This window comes from Hakea prostrata, chromosome 10 (genome assembly GCF_041222555.1).
Source record: "Hakea prostrata isolate BN-2017 chromosome 10, UWA_Hpros_2, whole genome shotgun sequence".
In the NCBI taxonomy this organism is placed as follows: Eukaryota; Viridiplantae; Streptophyta; class Magnoliopsida; order Proteales; family Proteaceae; genus Hakea; species Hakea prostrata.
In genome coordinates this window covers 28419809-28441522 of record NC_142609.1, presented here as the reverse complement: position 1 = coordinate 28441522, position 21714 = coordinate 28419809, and the positions used below count along the sequence as shown (strand labels likewise).

The 21714-nt window shown below is 39.2% G+C and overlaps 1 protein-coding gene across 1 annotated transcript in view; it reads right to left on the bottom strand.

The window, feature by feature from the left end:
* Nucleotides 1–463: 463 nt before the first annotated feature.
* The window catches only part of LOC149002421 (actin-like), a 29922-nt gene continuing 8671 nt past the window's right edge, over nucleotides 464–21714 (bottom strand). Inside the window, exons 2-5 of the mRNA XM_089136878.1 lie at nucleotides 2825–2897; nucleotides 2275–2668; nucleotides 989–1602; nucleotides 464–846 (exon numbers count right to left, since the gene is read on the bottom strand). Coding sequence (XP_088993004.1) covers nucleotides 781–846; nucleotides 989–1602; nucleotides 2275–2668; nucleotides 2825–2884 — 1134 coding nt within the window. The 5' untranslated portion in view covers nucleotides 2885–2897 and the 3' untranslated portion in view covers nucleotides 464–780. The remainder of the gene's footprint in view (nucleotides 847–988; nucleotides 1603–2274; nucleotides 2669–2824; nucleotides 2898–21714) is intronic.

Sequence of the window (21714 nt, the reverse complement as noted above, 5' to 3'; positions counted from 1 at the left end):
GTTTTCCTCTCTTGTCTGCTGTGGCCTTGCTTTCTGAGCGTTGGCATCAAACATTAGCCCAAACCATTATTAAATCCGATTATAAACCATCAGTCAACCCAAATCCAACCCGCACCAAACTGAAACCAGGCCAAAACCATTATTTTGCTAATAGGCCATAGTTGGACTGGTTATTTTTTAGCCTAAAACCGTCCCAAACTGCAACCATTGACACGCCTCCCTTAAAATGTCAGGGGAAGCCATACCCCTTCAAGATACAGCCCAAAATAAGTTCCTCAGGAGTTCAAAAGTTCCAATAAGGCAATCCAGCCTACGCTACAGGGGAATACGTTTCTAACTCAAAAAACTATAAAATCGGTGTACCGAAGTTTTCAACTATTTGGCCCAAACCAAACATTTAAAAACGAAAAAAATATTTGACATGCTACATTGAGTAGAAGAAACTCAGGTGTCACTCAGATGATTTAACATGGAAGAGATATTTATTGGTCTAAATTAATCAGGACCACTAATGAAGAAACGGCAGACCCCTTGATTCAAGTCCAACATATAAAATCAACTAACTCTCAACTTTCAGAATGAAACAAAAATAAAAATTGGGAATGCCAACATGAAATTTCTCAACCCTACCAATGTTCTCAATTAAGTTGGGAAAAGAAAAGAAAAAAAAAACAGAAAATGAGAGAGAAAGGGAGCAGCAACAACAGCAGCATTCTCAAGATGCATCATCCAGAGATGGATTTCTATGATTTGGCAACACATGCCCTAGCTATGATGTGATCAGAAGCATTTCCTGTGCACGATTGATGGGCCAGATTCATCATACTCAGCCTTCGCGATCCACATCTGCAGTAAGAACCATATGGTAACACATATATTAGTAATGTAGGTTACTGAACAGTAACATTCATTGAATTTCAAGAGCCCATTCATCAACAAGTATGTCGGATGGCAGTGTAACAGAGAATGCCTGCACGAGAGAATCTACCTGCTGGAAAGTGCTGAGAGATGCCAAGATGGAACCTCCAATCCAAACACTGTACTTCCTTTCTGGCGGGGCCACCACCTTGATCTTCATGCTGCTGGGTGCTAGTGCAGTGATCTCCTTGCTCATTCTATCAGCAATGCCAGGGAACATTGTGGATCCACCACTGAGGACAATGTTGCCATACAGATCCTTCCTGATGTCGACATCACATTTCATGATGGAATTGTACGTGGTTTCGTGAATCCCAGCAGCTTCCATACCGATCATCGATGGCTGGAATAAGACCTCTGGGCATCGGAAACGTTCAGCTCCAATGGTGATGACCTGGCCATCAGGCAACTCGTAGCTCTTCTCCACAGAAGAGCTGGTCTTGGCTGTTTCTAGCTCTTGCTCATAGTCCAAGGCAATGTATGCTAGCTTCTCCTTCATGTCCCTAACAATTTCACGCTCTGCGGTGGTGGTGAAAGAGTAACCCCGCTCAGTCAAGATCTTCATAAGGGCATCTGTGAGATCACGACCTGCGAGGTCCAGACGCAAGATGGCATGTGGGAGAGCATAGCCTTCATAGATTGGAACTGTGTGGCTGACACCATCACCAGAGTCCAGAACAATACCTGCATATAAAAGAAAGATGATGTAATGCCAAGCAACGAACAATTGAGGCTAAACAGAAGATTGGATTGATAAAAGACAAGCTCTCTCTCTCTCTCAAAAGTGTTAAACAAGAAGATCAATATTCTATTGCTGTCCAAAGCACAAAACACAGTTTTATAGGGTTCTTGTTAACCCTAAAACAGAGCTAAAACATAAACAGACAAATTATGAAAATGCCACTGGAAACAGGAAAATGCCCAAAAACCCATCAAAACAATATCAAAATGCAAAACAAACGATGTCAATCACTGCAACATTGTGAGTCTTGTTCCCCGGCTTGTTTAGAAGTGACCTGTCAAATTTGAGCCCACTCAGAGTTCAGGACCCTAAGGTACCCTAGATGCATCATGATGCAATGACAGACTATTAACATCATTATATTGTGAAGGTTTAAACACTAGGATCCACAAATACTCATCTTCATCATGAGTCCGGAGGATCAAGTAATCATCACTGCTGGAACAGTTGACTAACCCAACCACTTGTGATCAACAAAGTAAAATCCAACAAATAATTTTCAGTTCATAAGCACTGGACAATAGTATCCATGCCAACCCCAAAAGAATCTACAAATGATTTTCAACATCATATAATAATGGGAAAGACTTTTATCCTGCAAAAGATTTGCTTACCAGTTGTACGACCACTAGCATAAAGGGAAAGAACAGCCTGGATTGCAACATACATGGCTGGAGCATTGAAGGTCTCAAACATTATTTGGGTCATCTTCTCACGATTAGCCTTGGGGTTAAGAGGTGCTTCAGTGAGGAGAACTGGATGCTCTTCAGGGGCCACACGGAGTTCATTATAGAAAGTGTGATGCCAGATCTTTTCCATGTCATCCCAGTTACTTACAATTCCATGCTCAATAGGGTATTTTAGAGTCAAAATACCACGCTTTGACTGAGCCTCATCCCCAACATAAGCATCTTTCTGGCCCATACCAACCATGACACCAGTGTGCCGTGGCCGACCAACAATGCTAGGGAACACAGCTCTTGGAGCATCATCTCCAGCAAATCCAGCCTAATTATCAAAGTTCATTCAAATAGGGGTAAAACGTAAGTACCAAAATCAAAGTCAAACAGCTGGTCCCAGTAGCTAAACACATTATTAGGGGCATCCAGAAACTAACAGAATATATGAATCACAAAATTTACAAAGAATATTAGAACTTGATACCTTGACCATTCCAGTCCCATTGTCACAAACGAGAGGCTGAATATCCTCGTTATCCGCCATCCTCTATAGCCCACTGTAGAAGGACCTCAAATTTAGATTAGACCAATTAAAGATTATGGGCACACTTTGTAACTGTTTATCTATACAGAATATTCACATACTTAATTGGCAGGCAAGGTTACACAGGCAGTCCTATATGAGTAGAAATAGAAAATCAAAATCTACTACGTGATCTGTATTGAGCTGAAGAACCAAGGAATCATGCCTCTAGGAAGAAAATATCTAGCTAAAAGATTGGACGTTTAGTCCATTATATTGCAGCCCCATGTTCAAATAAAAAGAGTTAGATTTCCTCTCAGATGCTAATTAACTTGAAATGCCAAGAGAATTTCATTTCCAGGTAAAGAATCTATTTTAAATCCTAACATGGAAATCAAAACATGCATGAGGAACCAACACCAAGCAGAGACTCAATTAAGAATGAGAAAATGTAAAGTAGCACAGTAAAGATACGACACCAACATTATGATGATCATAATAGTCAAGGTATGCACTTTGCACGTTCGGTTAATTAGAGATGATGATGTGAATTTGTTTTCTTTTTTTCCTTATTAAATCCTTATCTATTTGAAATCTCCAACAGCAGGCAGAAGTTACATTAGGCTATGAGTCCAACTTAAAGTCAACAACCAATCAATTTTGGGATTGGTTAGGAGTTCTCTATCTAATTCTATAAGACTGCATGTAATCCAATCTGGACTGGGATGGTGATTAAAGAAATTTTGAGTGGATGATGCAATGCAGGCTCAATGATTGGGCTTCAAAGGATGTTCAGATCGACCTTATTATGAGGCTATTTAACCAGTCAACTTCAGCCCATGTCTCTTGGCCACCAACCATATTGTACATTGGGATAGATATTGGGTCAGCCTAAGTTGAATTGTAGAAAGAAGAGGAAGAGGAGTTTTATTTATTATTATTATTTTTTTTTTTTTTGGGGGGGGGGGGGGGGGGGGGGGGATTGGAAGAATATGGCTTAAGGGATTTAACTATAGGAATAACTGCTGGACTTTTGAGTCACATCATATTAATGCAGTAACATCATGGTAACAAGTCCTAAAACAACCCACTCAAGAGGATCACAAGGGTGAACATCAACCTCTACCAGCTGCATCCCAAACACCAATCAGTACCAGCGAAGGCTGCCACAAAGAACCCTTACACCACCAGCACACAAGACGTAGGAGGACAACGGACTGGAACACGTACTATATGATCATGACATGAACCAAAGATGCCTTCCTGACACAACGTGAAGGTGGAGTTGCAGAGTTAGGGTACAACAAGAAACATGAACCCCAGATATTCTATGATTAGTTTTCCATCCTCGGTGTCTACTTTGACTGGTTCAACCTATTACAGGAGCAGAATATGAAGCTGTCCATGCTATGACTGGTTCAACCTATCAGAGGGGCAGAAATGAAGCTGTCCGATACTAAATTACTGTGGACAGGAAGGGGAAGGTGGGGACCTAGGAAAAATAAGTCTAATGAACTGCTAAATGAGTTGTTGCCTTCCACTTTCAAATGAAGGCTCCATCACCAACTCCATACCCTTTGTCAAGGATATAAGAAGTTTGAGTACATGCACAAGTTCGATCATCTCCTCTCGGATATGGATGCAGGAAGTCATGAAGAACGTGACCAACTACTTCCCAACCTCAAGTTGTAACTGCGACCTGAGATCGATCAAATAATGGGTGTTAAGTCATACTCTCAGCTTGAGCAACTGCTTCAAGAAGGCCCCTTTACGCCTGCCCTACACACCCACCAATTCTTTAATCAACCAAACCTTCCAAATCTGTAATTGAGACATCTCAACCCTACGAAAATCTTCAAATCTGACATAACAACCCCATAAAATTTTAGTAATCAAGTATCCCATTCAACCGGCCATACAGGTATACATCAAACCCACAGGAGCCCCTAGTTTATTTGAGATCAATCCCTTAACTCACAAATTGGTTTTGGGCTGTGGACACTTCACCAAATTCTGGCAGCATCATTGAAGCATCCATCTGATCATTGGGAACTTGAAGTCAACTCCAATCTTTAAGTGAGTGAACCCATGTAATATCCTGATACAGAGAGTGATTGGAAAAATGGTAACAATAAGAGTGCGGATACTGACATTGAAGAAACATAGGGTGTACATGTGATGCATATCCAGCACCAAATTGGCCTACTCTCCTTTGAGATCAAATATATAGGCCTATAGGGGGGAGGGGGTTGGGCCTTTGTTTCATAGGTTTGTGTGGTCCCGATCCTGGTTTCTGGACCTAAAAGCGAAGTGTCTAGACCAGGTATGAAAATAAGTTGGGCCAAAGGCTCATTGATTGTTGTTGTAGTTTAACTGGTCCAACTATATAAATTTTGACAACTTAAATTTTAAGGGCAGAATAGTCTTTGCTTATGTTTTATTTCAACAATTCTTTAAACTAGCAACTAAGTCATTAAAGGGCCCATGATTTGGAAACCCAGTCAATATAAATGCCTGAGTTATAAAGATCTAGCTGACTTAGTACTTCTATTTCCTAGTGTAGGCCAATAAATTTCTATCTTGAGTTAGAGTTCAATCAAGAGTTCATATCATATTAGAACTCACAGCTCATTATGTAAAAAATAAGCCCGTCCACTCAATGGGAAAGACAACAATTCAGATGATCAATAAAGTATTATCCATTCAGGTCCCCCCCCCCCTTGTGGGTATATGTTGTGGTAACAAAATTTTGTTCAATTTGATAGGTTCAAGATTGAAGAAACACTGGTTTATGTCAACTTTAGTGAGAAAAGGTCAAAGCATTGAATAAAACCATGAAGGTTCTTGCCAAAATCAAGCCAAATCCTTGCTATGGCTGAATAGATAGTTTTCAAGAAGTCATTCCACTCATTCCAAAGCTCTACAAGGCTCCCCCTCCAGGTATCTAGCCCAAATTAGCCTATTCTCCATTGAAATCAATCTATGGTTGATAAATATGATTGGGCCTTTTCTCATAGGTTTGACTGATCATAGGCCTATTCCATGGGCCTAAAAGTTAAGTTCCTAGGCCAAGTACATTATTAAATAATGTAAGTTCCCCCAACTTAAGTTATAAGGGCAGAAATTTTGTTGATGTTGTATTTCAATAATCTTTAAATTAGTGACTAATTCACTAAAATGCCCATGATTTGGAAACCCAATCAATGTAAATTTCCAAGTTATAAACACCTAGTTGAGTTCATGGTGGGAGATCTCGCGAGATATCTTGTTTTCTCAAAGAAGCAAGACGAGATGGAGATCGAGAGCAGAAAGTTGGGATATCTCGCTCAAGATCTCGCCATATCTCGCTGGAACTCTCAATTTTTGCGCCTTTTTTTTGCGGATTCCAATTGGATTTTCACTTGCAACTACTCTTAGCACATCTACGACATTGAAGGAAGATCAATCATCCTCTGCTTGTCTTATGAACTTATGATTTAATGACTTGTATAGAACTTCTAATGGTTGTTCAATTTTGTTATTCTATTCTTGAAAATTGAGATTGTGATACACATATGGATGGAATTTTGATGACAATTAGGTTATTTGATGCATTTGATACACTTGCTTTTCATTTATATGCTTTAAAGGTTCTATATTACATGTTGTATAATATTGCATTCCCTAATCTTAGACATTTCGGGTTCACACTATGGGTAGACTTAAAAACCATACTTAGGGTTGTTTTCTGAAAAAATCCAATGCCACCAATGTGTTCAAAAGGCCTTAAATAGGCTAAATACCAAAATACAGCCCAATTGGGACCCTAAAACCCACCGAGTTGACGCCAAAAAATCGCATATCTCGACCAAGATCTCGCCGAGATGGTCGATGGTCGATGGTCGATGGTTGTTCAAGGTCCCGCTCGAGAGCTAGATCTTCTACCATGGTTGAGTTAGTAATTCAATTTTCTAATCTAGGCTAGTAAGTCTCAATTTTAAGTTAGAGTTCAATTAGACGTAGTACAAAACTTTAGTTCATTCTACCTGGAACTTCAAAATTTTGAATTCAGAAAATTTTGGTATAAGCTTGCACCAAATCTTGATGGCACATTTCAGTGGGTTTTAGGTGTTTTTTGGGCCAGGTTTTTTATGTACTTTAAGGTCAATAAATACAATGAAAGTGTTATTTTTGCCTAAAACCTAACCCAATTGGGAGATCTCGCAAACTTTGGTCCAACCGCCAGCTTTAGGGGGTTTTAAAGCCCCCTATCTTGCCTCTCTCTCGCTGCAACTCTTAAAATTTGCCGGAAACTTGATTTTTGGCCGAAATTTTTTGGGGATTCAACTTCTAAACATCCTAAACACATCTACAACATCAGTTTATCATCATTCAAGCCTATTTCAACTAGATCTTCAACAAGGGTAAGATTTTCCCCCAAATTTGAATTTTTTTCAAATAGAATGTTCTACAATGGATGTGTGAGTCTAGTATAAAATATATACTGATCTACTAGCTTTGATCTACACTTTCATGAAAACAAATTTAATTTTCTGCTATTAATTTATTTTTTGAATTTTTGTATTTAAAAAATATATTATCTAAAATTTTAAAATTAAAAAATATAAAAAAAATACTTATGACATGAATGTGATTATCACTTATGTTAAACTACATTGAGAGGGCTACAACCCCATGTATTCATATTTTGATTATCATGCTTGCTGTATTTTTTTATTTTTTTATTTAAATAATTAAATAAACTAAGTATGAAAAATTATATATCTTTTTAAAATGATGCTCATATAATGTAGTTTATTTTAAAAATAAAAATGTTGAGCATTGTATATATGTTATCTTAGAACAAAGTGTGTTTTGTTGTTTTATAAATTGTTTTTACATATTTTTATTTATCTAAAAATTATTCTAATGATTATTTGGGAACATGCATGTATGTATTTCAGTGTTGTAGACTTGCATCTTAAATGGCAACTAGTGGGAGTGGCGGCACTGGCAGTGGAACTCGGAACATTGCTTGTCAACATGGGGATCTACTGACTGCCGACAAGAAAAAATCCCGATGCAAGTGTTGCCTCAAGACCTTGAATTATGGGGGTTCAACTAGATTAAAGCAACATTTGTCTGATAGCTACAAAGATGTTGCCAAGTGTCCCAAGGTTCCTTATGAAGTGCAAAAAACAATTGCAGGAACTTTAAAGGGAGGGAGACAAAAAAAGGAGATGGCACAAAAGAAAAGGGAATTTGAGGATATAGTTCTGTATAGACCTTTTGTTGATGTTGATAAGGAGTCAGACGACAATAAGGAGAGGAGGGTTATGGGTATTGAGTCATAGGCCAAGTGGAGACAGATGAAGACTGCAATGGAAGCTAGCAGACAGTCCTCACATTTTGAGAATGTGAGGCAATATGAACAGACAAGAGGAGCACGTGGTTCGGGGTCAAGGGCATCCATGCCACCTAGATATAGTATTCATGGAAGTGAGGACTGAAAGGAGGTGGAAGAATACACATTATGATGTCACATTTGACCAGGACCCCTCCCTCTTCAAGCATCAAGGCACCTATCAAATAAACATTCCATATATGTTTGCTGGAGATAAAGAAGGCAATAGGGAGGAGGAAACTAGGTTGGCAATTAGCAAATTCATACTCTACAACAACATTGCAGCCAATATAGCCAAAACACCATACTATTAGGGGATGATCAATGCAGTTGCTAGGGCAGGTGTAGGGGTTGAAGGCTCAACAACTTGGGAAGTAATGAATAAATATTTACCAAAGGCGAAGCAGGAGGTGGAGGAATACATAGGTTCATTGAAAGAAAGATGGACAACATATGGTGTTACAGTGATGGTTGATGGATGTACTGGTCCTACTAGACAGTCCATCATTAATTTCAAACTGAGCTACAATGGAAAGACATCCTTCCTTAAGTCAGTGGATGCCTCAGATAAAATCAAAGATGTTTAACTACCTTTGCAAGCTTCTTAGGCAGGTGGTCCTCGAGGTAAGGCCAAGCAATGTTGTCCAAATTGTCATAGATAATGGTGTTAACTTCAAAAAAGCTGGTGAAATGTTAATGAAGAAGAAGAGCAGCAAGATCCACCTCTTTTGGACACCATGTGCAACACACTCGATTGATCTTATGTTAAAGGACTTAGGGAAGAGAAAGTCCATCAGTGCTGTGGTTAATAGGGCTAGAAGGGTCATTAATTTTATTTATAACCATGGTTATGTGCTGAAGATGATGAGGAACCGCTATAAGGGTGATTTAGTCAAACCTGGGATTGACTAGATTTGCCACCAACTATATAGCTCTAAAAAGCTTCCAGAAGAAAGTGGTGGGTCTACAACACATGTTTGCAAATGAGGAGTGCTTTAATCGGTGTGGATCTAGACATCCTGATGCAATAGTAGTCCAACAAACCATTGTTGATGATTCCTTTTGGAGGGAGCTGAATAGGATAGTGCGCATTTTAGAGCCTATTGTGTTTGTTTTAAGGATGGTGGATTCGGAGAAGAAGTCCACAATGCCCCACATATATGCTGCCCTCCAACAAATGAAAGAGTTAGTTAGAGTTGCTGCCCCTGGCTTCTTCAAATCCTACGAGAGAATCATCGATGATAGATGCGAGACGCACTTAATGCATCCTTTGTACTTGGCTGGTGAGTCACTAAGTCTTTAAGTTTTTGTTGTATACTTCAATTTACATTGTTAATTTGTTATAAGTTATAAGTTATAAGTTATAATTTATAAACAAGTAAACAACCAAATCCCTAACCAAATTTTTTATTTCCACAATACACGCTTTACTACCTCAACCCAAAGTACCATTACAAGAATGATCTGGGGCTTAATGTAAGGTTGATGAATGCGGTGCAAAACATGGTGGAGAAGCTTGTGCCAAATCTCATCATGCAAGGGAGAATTAATGGAGAGGTGAGAACTTATTCAATTGTTTCTTCAACTTCTTGCATTAATGCATATTAAAGTAGTAAAAGTACAATAATTGAACAATTGGTGTACAAATCAGGGAGTTCAGAGATGCCTTTGGGAGTTTTGGAAAGCCTTCTACGGTTGTAACTAGGCAAAAAAATAATCCTGGAAAATAGTCCATTACTATAAGTCTATAACTCTATAAGTGATAATTGATAAATTATAAAGTAATAAGATTTACTTGCCTAATGCATTCTTATATTTGGTTATGCAGCTGACTGGTGGGTGTTATATGGAACTAGTTCACCAAATCTCTGGGACATAGCAATTAAAGAACTCTCACAAACTTGCTCATCCTCTGATTGTGAGAGGAACTAGAGCACCTTCTCTCTCATCCATAGTAAGGTAAGGAACAGATTGGGGAGTAAGAGGCTCGAGGACTTAGTGTATGTGCATTACAACATGAGGTTGAGAGTAGGTACATACAAGATGATCTAGATGACGAAAAATTGGGAATCGATTGAGTTAACTGATATATTCCATGAGCCCCCACAAAGGATGAGGAAGATGATGTTATATATCAGTGGGTTAGGGATCGAAGTGGCCTAGTGTTGGATGGGCCAGGAGAGCAGCCAGATCCTACCATTGCTGCTGCCATGGGCCCAGATGCTATGGCTGACCACATGTCTTCTGATGAGCGTCAGGTTGTTGTAGCAGCATCAGCAGGACCAAGTGTACCATTTGGGGAGCCACCTAGTTGACTTGAAATAACTACAATGATGTCTAGTAGTGGGAGTTCAGATGATGCCGATGGTACCATCACTCCAAGTAAACCATCAAGTCATGGAGGCAGTCAGGCTAGTGGTGTTGTTAGTGGATGTCAGGGTCAACAAAGGGAGTCACCTCCACCAGGTTCAAGTCATCTGACACATGCGAGCCATAGTTCCCCTATCTCCCGGACTTATACTAGGAGTAGTAAGAGCAAATCAAACCAAAGGCAAATGAATGATGATGCAAGCATGCATGATATTGAATTGAACATGGAAGCATGAGCCTAGATCATTGTCATAGTGGTTCACAAGAATCACAACAGCAAAGTTTGGCCAGTTGGCAGTGATCGAAGTACCTATACAAGGATCACAGGCACCGGGTCGATTACACTAGGTATTCTTTTTATGGAGATCATGCTATTCCTCAAGACCCTGCACCTGAAGAGTACACATATGGAAGTGAAGGTGGTTGTTGACTGACTGGTTTAGAAACCCCTACCTATATATTCAACAGCAAGAGCAGCAATGGTTCTTTCACCCACCCACGATTAATGGTTACCCAAGAGTGCTTCCTCCAGTATTCTGACATAGAGACACATCGGTTCCACATAAACCGTACATGACATACTACAATGATGAGTTGACTTGGGAGTCATATTTGACCACCATTTAGAATCAGTTGATACAGAATGTTGAGTGATACTCTTGTTGTCTTGTAGTCTTATTACTCTTGTACTCTTATGGAACTTATGGATTATGATTTATGACTTACTAAAAGTCTAAAACTTCTTATGTTTGCATATTTTGAAGACGTTTAAGTTCTTTAATAGTTTGATGTGTAATGTATTTGATACTTGATAGTTGATAACTTGAATTACTTGATATCTCTACATTACATGCTGTCTAACCTTGCATTTCACTGCATTTCGTTTTACACATAGGGTCGACTTAAAAGTCATACTTAAGGTTATTTTCTCACAAATCCAAGGCCACCAGTGTATTCAAAAGGCCTTAAATAGGCTAAATACCAAGTTTCAGCCCAACCGGGGCCCTAAAACCCCGCGAGATGGGCCACCGAGTTTACACCAGAAAATTTGTATATCTCGACAGAGATATCAACTTTTTTAAGTGGCGAGATGTCACTTGAGAGCAAGATCTCTCACCATGGATATAATGCAAGAGAGCACTAAAACTCTCATTAAAATGCAACAACAAACACACCATATTATACTACTTAACATCATACAACCCCTAAGAGTTTTCAAATTTTCACCGAAATTTTTGAGATTTTGGCAAAATGTTGCACATTTTGATTTCTCCTAGCATTTTGTTTCAGCCAGGTCAAAATCTGCGAAATTTGGTACCATGTTAGGAGTTCATATCATAATAGAACTCCGACTTATTATGTATAATAAACCTCTCCAGTTGATAGGAAAGACAAGAATTCAGATTATCAATGAAGACTTCTCAATTGATTTCTCCTAGCATTTTGTTTCAGCCAGGTCAAAATCTGTGAAATTTAGTACCATGATTAGGAGTTCATATCATAAATAGAACTCCAACTTATTATGTATAATAAACCTCTCCACTTGATAGGAAAGACAAGAATTCAGATTATCAATGAAGACTTCTCAATTGGAGTCCCCCCCCCCTGTGGGTGTTTGTTGTGTCAACAATGTATGTTCAATTTGTTAATTTATATCAACTTCTTTGTCAAAGAAGGTCTAAGAGTTGAGTATTCCACTAAGGTTCTTGGCTAATTCAAGTCAAATCCTTGCTATAGCTGAATAGTCAGTCTTCAAGAAGCCATTCCATCCATTCTAAAGCTTTACAAGGCTCCAAATAAATTATCGGGCGGCCTACTCTATCCCCCTTCTCTCATGAACCTCTTTTTATTTTCACTTTTCTGGAATTTTCTTGAATCTTCAGACTTCCTTAGACATCTAAAATTCAAGGTTGGATCTACAAAACTCAAGCTGTCCAATCTGCCCACACTTTAGTTACATCATAGCCCCAAACTAGTGACCTTAGATCTTGGTTTGATCCCATTTGAACAAGCCAATTTTAATATTTTCATATTTTCTTGAAATTTTTGTAATCCCTAAAACCTCATAATAAGAACCCTTGTAACTCCCAAGTTAGCCATCAAAACCCACCGAGCTTGGAGGATCATATCCCTATGTCATTACCTACTTTCTCTCGAAGTTTTGGCCCATTCCAACACCTATAGACCACAGTTTCCCATCTCAAGGAATTTATCTCATATCTCTAATGGGATGGGCTAAGTATTCTTGATATCCTAAATATCATTTAAGAATGAACTCCATTTAATCATATACTCCTAACCTAACCTTTTTCCCTAAAACCCAACCTTTCCACCACATAGGAGTTGGTTCTCTTAAATCTTTGAAGATTTGGCCCTCATTCAATTGAGACTACATCAAATGTGTCATATGTGTGGAGCCAATTACTGAGTAGACTGAGAACCATAAATTAAGACTACAAGAGACTAGTCTGCTAAAACTGATGTAACCCACGTTCTAGGCTTTAAGGACTTTGATATCCAACCCTAAAATTAGGTCATTCCAGGATCCTCTCTGTGAACCAGCCGTCTTCTAGGATTGTAGTGCTTGTAATTGAAGATCTCTTGGAGGAATTGAGATTGGCAAAGGTTGGGCTTTTGTCTTGGAGGTGTCGGCCAGGCTGAAGAATGAAAGAATATAGGTTTTAGGGTTAATACTATGCTATAATTGGGTTTCAGACCTGGGAAATAAGTATAGGATTAGGTTTCAGGGTTCTAAGGCTGAATACAAGAGTCTTAGGGTTTGAGCGGTTGCTGTGACAAAATTCCACAATTGAAATTGCAGGTTTCTTTTTGGTAGAATTGAAATTCCAGGTTAGGGCTTTAATGATGCGGTTATATGATTCGGTTGGGCTTATAAATGGGCTGTGGTTGGTGCCTAAATTTTTCAGATTATTCCTAGTAAGTTTAGGTCAGTCCTAGTTGGTTTAGGATAAGTTTTAAGAGTCCTACAGGGTTTGGAGTTCTTCGATTAGGCTACCGTTTGGGTCAAGCGTGAGAGAAGGGGTGGTTATACTAATCCTAAAAGGGCAATGCGTTTGGAGTTGGGGTTGGAGAGATACAGGAATTCTAAGTCAACTAGGGTTTAGGGTTTCAAATGAAGAAGAAGAATTGCAGAAAATTCTGCAATCTATTGAGTGAGGGTTTAATGGGGATTTTAAGGTAGGACTAGGGTCTAGGGAGGGGTACAATCCTTCTAGGGGTGAAAGGAGGGGCTAAGGGCTAGGTCTAATGGGGTTTCAAAGGGAGGGGGTGGGCTGCTATTGCTGGAATGGAGGGGAAGGCCTGCGGATGGAAGAGAGAAGGGGTGGAAGAGGCTGAGAAGGAACTAAATTTGCTGTAACTTACTTGGAGATGGTAGGTTGAGGGTGGACTTGTTGAGTTAATGTTGGAGAATGAAGAACAAGGGCTTTACTTGAAGAAGAATATAACTCAAATCCACTGCAGCCCTCACAAGAAGACACGACCTTACTTGCCTCCAAACTCAGAATTTTATTCATCAATTTCAACTTGAGAATTCCGTAGCTGGAAGGCATTATTTATAGCCTCCAAATAAGAAATAGACAAGAACTCTAAGTTGGAAAACCAACTAGAACTCTAATTGGCTTATCCAACAACTCGACTACTATGACACAAAAAAACTTTATAACTAACTCTAAAGGACTCCAATCCGAATTTTAAGAATAGATATGGAGCCCTAAAACTAAGGAGGTTAAAGTGAACTAGAATTGCAGGAATCCATCTATGGGAATCTCACCTAAACTAGAACTCTTAAATGGCAAAATACTAATCCAAAAAATAAGATAAAAATAAATCTATGGTCCAAACAACAAACTGGACTCGATGGAGCCAAACCTAAGACACCATGAAATTTGCAAAAATACAAAAATACTCCAAGTGTTGGCAAAATCATCTAGGTTGTTGGTGGGACTGTAGGGCACTGGCAAGCCTTTTGGGCCCTCCTTAGGTGGTTTTTGAAGCTGCTTACATCAATTCTCCCCTTCTTGAATTCATTCATCTCCTCGATTGAACATTCAACATCCAAATAGCTCACTCGCCAAACTCTCAGATAGGTTAAGTCTCAAGGACCTCCCTCGGGCATCGAATCTCTAGCCTTAACCTGCCTACCAGTATTGATATCTGGCAAAAACAAAGGGAAGTATCAAGAAAGAGCATGCCATTTGAAGAAATTGCTCACTCGGATATCTCATAGCAATGCTGAAAAGGTCATATCTACTCTAGCTACCCTGACCTTATGCGAAAGAATCATCCTCAGAAAACTAGCATCTGTCATACGCTTCTTAATCAATTCTCTGGAGATGTTTAGTGTGAACTCATCCTTGCATCTTGTAGTGGGGAGGAAGTAGCATGTGTTACATGTGTTGCTACTAGCCTGCTCCTAAACAACTTTTGGCAAAATTGGAATGCAAGGAATGTGGTCTCCGAGCCTAGGACCTTCTCTTCAAAGAACCATGAGGGAAGGACAATGTCAATATGCTCATGCCCGAAGTATACCTTCATGCTTCTAGGATCTCTTGTATTCTTTGCTCTAACTAGTAAAGTCACCTTAGTCATGTTGTCATGAATGCCTTGAGTACCAACCTCAATTTTGTTGTCCTCCTTTGCTTCCATTTTGTTAGCCTTGATGGTCTAGATGTTGTCTATTCCAATTCCTTCAAGAATCTCTTTGAGAACAAGGGTAAAGTTGGTGTTGCACAGAATAGGGGCTGGTGCTACTCTTAAATTTGTGGGCAACCACTCTTTATCTCCTAGGTCAAGGGCATGGTGACCTTCTAGTAAGAAGGGCACTTCTCCAAGCACATCTCCACCTGATGTTTTTGTTTTGGCCATGTCTATGTAACCTTTGGTAGCACCAATTTCTTCATCAAGCGCTTGAGTCTTCTCCTTGTCTTCTATTGTCTCAATCATGAAGCCTTTCTCAAGCTCTTCTGGCATCACTCTAATAGGCATGTGCAACATCTCTTTACCTTCCACTATTTCATACTGGTAGTTGTCTGAGTGTTCTCTTTCATCAAAGTAGTCTTCTGGGGCTGCTTCTAGAGGTAAGCAAGGTATTCTTCTTGAGGAATTTGTTGGTGGATTTGGAAGACTGTAACTCCCCTTCTTTGAGGGCACTCTTTGGCAAAGTGACCCTCCTCATAGTAGCTAAGGTTGCTGATGTTGGTGTTGCCTATCTCCATTTAGTCTGTCCTAGGAGGTAGTGACAAATTTGTGGAGGTGGAGTCAAGTGTGAGCAGATTGGTGGATGGTGGATCCCTCCTACAAACAGTACCCTAATGGTTGCATAACCACTGATCATGTGCACCAAAATAATAAGATCCGATGAGCTCTTCCAAGGTGGATAGTGAGTGATGATGGGGTCTGTCTTTGTGAGGCCTTTCTTCACATTTAAACCTGGCATACAAAGGATTCTTGGATCTGTTATGCCCATCTCTGTTTGTTCCTCCTCTGTACAGATTATCCTGATTTCTTCCTTTAGATTGAGCGAACTTCTAGTGGTACTTATGTTGGAGATAATGAGGTTGTTGGTGTCACCTAGCTTGGATTCTTGTGGGAAAAATACATGCCTCAAAGCATTTGTCATCTCCTCCCAAGTGTTAGATTCAGTGCCTTCATATCTAATTTGTCTCCTTGTATTGTCCTATTGTACACAAGCATATCTCACCAACTGGTCATACACTCCTCATCTTGCAATACTCCAATAAGTTATGCCCATCAAAATAGTTGTCTAGATCATATAGCCACTCATAGAAAACTTAAAGGTTATTGACACCAGCATATGTTCCTACCACATAAATCTCTAGAGGTCTTTGTGATTGTCTTATCCCTCTGTGCATATGATGATGAGAATGAATGTAGTCTCTTGCTGATTCTTCCATGTTCTTTATTGATTCCATCTCTAGCTACTACTGGTTTTTCTACCTATAATACCAATTGATGTAACCCAAGTTCCAGGGTTTAAGGACTTTGATATCAAACCCTAAAATTGGGTCACTCCAGAATCCTCTCTCTATGAACCAGCAGTCTTCTAGGGCTGTGGAGCTTGTAATTGAAGATCACTTGGTGGAATTGACGTTGGCAAAGGTTAGGGTTAGGTCCTGCACTTTTTGGGCTAAGGGTCGAAAGAATAGGTGTTTTAGAATTAATACGATGCTGTAATTGGGTTTCAATCTTGGGAATTAAGTATAGGATAAGGTTTCAGGGTTTCAAGGCTGAATAGAAGGGTCTTAGGGTTCGGTCGTAGCCTTGATGAAAATCCAGGTTAGGGCTTTAAGGGATCCAGTTATATGATTTGGTTAGGCTTATAAATGGGCTGTGGTTGGTGCTTTATATTTTAAGATTATTCCTAGTCAGTTTAGGTCAGTCCTAGTTTGTTTAGGATAGGTTTAAAGAGTCTCCAAGGGTTTGGGATTCTTGGATTAGGCTAGGGTTTGGGTCAAGTGTGAGAGAAGGGGTGGGGATGCTAATCCTAAAAGGGCAAGATGATTGGATTTGGGGTTGGAGAGAGATAGGAATTCTAAGTCAACTAGGATTTAGGGTTTCCAAGAGAGAAGATGAATTGCAGAAAATTATGCAATCAACTGAGGGAGAGTTTAATGGAGATTCTAAGGGTAGGACTAAGGTCTAGGGAAGGGTGCTATCCTTCTAGGGTGAAAGGTTGGGGCTAAAGGGATATGTTGAATGGGGTATCAAGGGAGGGGGTGGCCGGCTATCGCTGTAATGGAGGGGAAGGCCTGCGGATGGAAGGGAGAAGGAAGGGGTTGGGAAGGGGCTGGGGTTGCTGTAACTTACTCAGAGATGGTAGGTTGCTGCTGGACTTGTTGAGTTAATACTGGAAGTTGAAGAACAAGGACTGAACTTGAACAAGAAGATCACTAAAATCCGCCGTTGCCCCCCTAAGAAGACGACAACCTTATTTGCCTCCAAACTCAATTTTTATTCATCAATTTCAACTTGAGAATTACATGGCTGGAGGCTTTATTTATAGCCCTCAAATAAGAAATAGAAAAAGACTCTTTAAGTTGGAAAAGCAACTAGAACTCCACTCAATTACTACTCAACTATCTTGACATCAAAAAATGCTATAACTAACTCTAGAAGACTCCAATCATCATCAAAGTTCTAAAAAGTAGATATGGAGTCCTAAAAATAAGGAGATTAAAGTGAACTCAAATTGTGTCATTCCAACATCTCTTAGAATCTCTCCTAAACTAAGACTTTTATATAAATGGCAAAATACTAATCAGAAAAATAAAATAAAATAAAATAAAATAAAAATATATCTACAGTCCAGACAACAAACTGGACTCAATGGGATCCAGGAGGTCACCATGAAATTTGTAAAATTACTAAAATACCCCTGTGTTGGTCAAAATTCTTTGGGTTGCTGGTGGGGCCATAGGGCACTGGCAATTCCATTGGGCCCTCCTTGGGTGGGCCTGGAGGCTGCTTACATAAAAAACTCTTAAGGATGACCCTATGAAAACGTTTAACAATGTCAAAATTCATGATTTCCCCAAAGTACCTCAAAGAACAACAACCTTGCCTATAAAACTACATACATACTTTCAAAACACTATAACAATTCTATTTCAGATTGACTACTGATATGCATCACCTGAATATTACTCACAGACTACCCAAAACTTGTGGAATGAGTTGACCAGATGAGTTGGAAAATATGATAACCATATTTTTAGGGGATACTAGCTATTGACCTTTCCAATTAGAGATAAACTCAGACAAGTTCCAGATCTTTTATAGATTCCACGGCCCGCTAGCTTGGGGATCAATTGCCAATACATGGAGGATGAGTTAACAACTTTTATTAGCCTAAGATTTTAGGAAGAGTTGCTATGGGCATATGGGTTATAGCTCTAGGATAGTCTCAATTTTAAATTAGATGGCTTACATAATTAGGAAATTTATCCGGTAACCAACCAGACTAGACTCATTTGGAACGTTTCTAGATGATTAAGGATGTAACTAGTTTGGTTGGATTAAAAAAAAAATTAAAGAGTTATATCTAAACTGGCACCCCCAAAAAGTGGGCATATTGGTTAGAAATTAAAAAAACATAACTTGAACCCTAATGCACCTCAGATAAAAATAGAAATAAGGAAGCATTCAAGCCCAGGCTCCTCACAGATCCCAGGATCTGCATCAGCTCCCTGGATCTGCATCAGCTCCCTTGATTGAAAACATTCATCTCTGATGAATCGGTGAAGGCCATGTACTTGTTGTAAGGTTCTAGGTCAAAACTCATCCACATGGATGGTGAAGGCCATGTACTTGTTGTAAGGTTCTAGGTCAAAACTCATCCACATGGATGGTCTGCCCTTCCATTTGACTAAGAATGTGTAGTAACCAGGGCCATGTCGAGCAGTCTTTTGTGTAGCATCTAGAACACTCCTCGATTACATCTTCCGTGGGTGGCTTTAGTTAAGGCAGCTTCAGCATACATTCAAGGTCTCCTCCATCTGAATGATGCCTAGGTTATAAATAGATATCACATTGGCATTGGGCCAATACACTTGAGCACCTAGTATGGACCCATCTTCTCTGGATGGAGCTTCTTGAATACACCACACTGGTGCGTTTCTGCGGTGGCTCTACCTATCACCAAGTCTCCAGACTTGAAGTCTGTGATGCTTATCTACACTGGCCTTGTAGATCTTATTATTGAGTACAATATTTCCTCTGACATCAACTTGCACCTCAGTAGTATATCTGATAAATTCAAGTGTCTTTTATACTTTCTCGATCAATTGGGTTGGATACTGAGTAATACTTCAGATGGAGTAAGCCCAGTTGTCTTGTTCACAGAGCTATTATAGGCAGACTTTGCAATGTCACAAATATAGAAGGCCAAGTATTCTCATAGTCTAAACAAACATCTTGGTAGTGTACCTAGGCTTCTATTAACCACTTCAATCTGTCCATTTGTTTGTGGGTGGGAAGGCGGAAGTGAACAGCACCTTGGTATTTGTCTTCATACACAGGTCTTCTGGAAGTAACTCATAACTTTAACATCCCTGTCTGAAAGTGGAACTAGCAGAAGTTGGCAATATGGTAGGCATCTGAAGTCTTACCGCATGGAATAAAGTGACCCATCTTACCACTAGGATGAGATCATACGTTTTCCTGAGTATGCGGTAGGCCAAGCACGAATTCCATGCTTAGACCTCCCCAGGATATTTGACACCCGCAGGAGAGAGTAGAGAAGTCAACTTTGGCTAGCTAGCACACTTTACTTCCTGAGGAATAATGATTGCTTCTACATTTCCCACTATGTGGGGCCAGTAATACTCGTTTGTAGCCTAAGAGACAGTCTTCTCCCTGCCAAAATATCCTCCCAGTCTTCGCCAATGTAATTCTCTGACATGTGCTGCCTTGAAGAGTTTGGAATGTAAAATCTAGTATACATCGTGGAAGAACGCTTAGGGTGCTGACTACCCTTTCTAAGATCACTATAAGGAACATTAAAGTTCCTATTAGTTGCATGATCATCAAAAAGCTGATGTATGCTAATTGCTTGTCAAAAGTATTTTCAAGGTTCATACTTTACTACTATGGGCATCAACCACTTCATTTTCTTTCCATGCCTAGTAATTCAGGATGAACACAAAGTTCTGAAGATATCCTATCTACTTAGCATACTTATGACTTATGAATTTGTGAATGAAGATCTTCGAGAGCTTCATGGTTAGTAAATAAAATGAACTCCTTACCCACCAAGTAGCATCTTTGGTGACGTAAAGCTTGAACAACTGCATACAGCTTCAAGTCATAAGTATAGTTAACTCATTCAAGTCTTATTATGAATGCCATGGGATGGCCTTGTTGCATTAATACACCTCCTAAATCACTGTGTGAAGCATCAGTAGCAACTTCAAACACTTGGCTGAAATGTAGTAGGCATATAATGTATGAGCTTCTGTCATCATCTTTATAAAGTAAAGGCCTTGGTGGCTGCTGGAGTCCATTAGAAATGACCCTTGGAAATCTCTGTGCACTCTGTGATGGGTGCCATAACAGTGCTGAAGTGGAAAATAAACCTCCTTTCAAATGATGCCATTCCATTAAAGCTTCTATGGGTGATCTCTGTGCACTCCATGATGGGTGCCATAACAGTGCTGAAGTGGAAAATAAACCTCCTTTCAAATGATGCCATTCCATTAAAGCTTCTATGTCTGTGATGGTATTAGAGACAGGCCATTCAACAATGAACCAAACTTTTCTAGATCAGCTTCTACGTCATATAAGAGATGATGGTCTTGGAGTATTTATTTCTGCAGCTTGTGCACAAATATACACCCGTTCTACTTTCAACAATATTGACATTGCAGTCATATAGCTAAGGATGTCCCTCGTAAAAAACATATATCAGCTTCATAGGGACGACACCACACTAGTTGATGCAGATCCAGCACCGAATTAGCCTATTTTCCTTTAAAATCAACCTAAAGTTGATGGATATAAGTATTGGGCTTTTGTTTATAGTTTTATGTAGTCATGGGCCTATTCTATGGGATCAAAAGTTTAGTGTGAAGGCTAAGCATGAAAATAAGTTAGTTTACTAGTCTAATTGGTCTAACGATGTAAAAACTGCTCAAGTTATAACAGCAGATTAGTCTTTTCTTATGTTTTAGAGGAGATTTTTAGAGACACCCCTAAATATATATAAAGTTGGCAAGACACCCAAAATGTCTCTTAAAATGGCAACCGCCCCCTTTTATGTTAGAATGGTAAATTGAATTAGAGGAAAAGACACACGTCATTATTAGCATTGCTGTACAAAAAATTAAAACAACGATTTTACTGTATTCTGTGCATTATAACTTAGAAAGACAATTATATCCTTTATCTTTTTTTCTTCCCTTCAAAATCTATGATCTCCTTATTACCAAAAAAAAGATAATAATAATAATAATAATAATAATAATAATAATAATAATAATAATAATAATAATAATAATAATTTATGATGATTTTTCTTCTCTTTTTTTTTTTTGGGTTTGTTTTTTAATACACAGTCCCA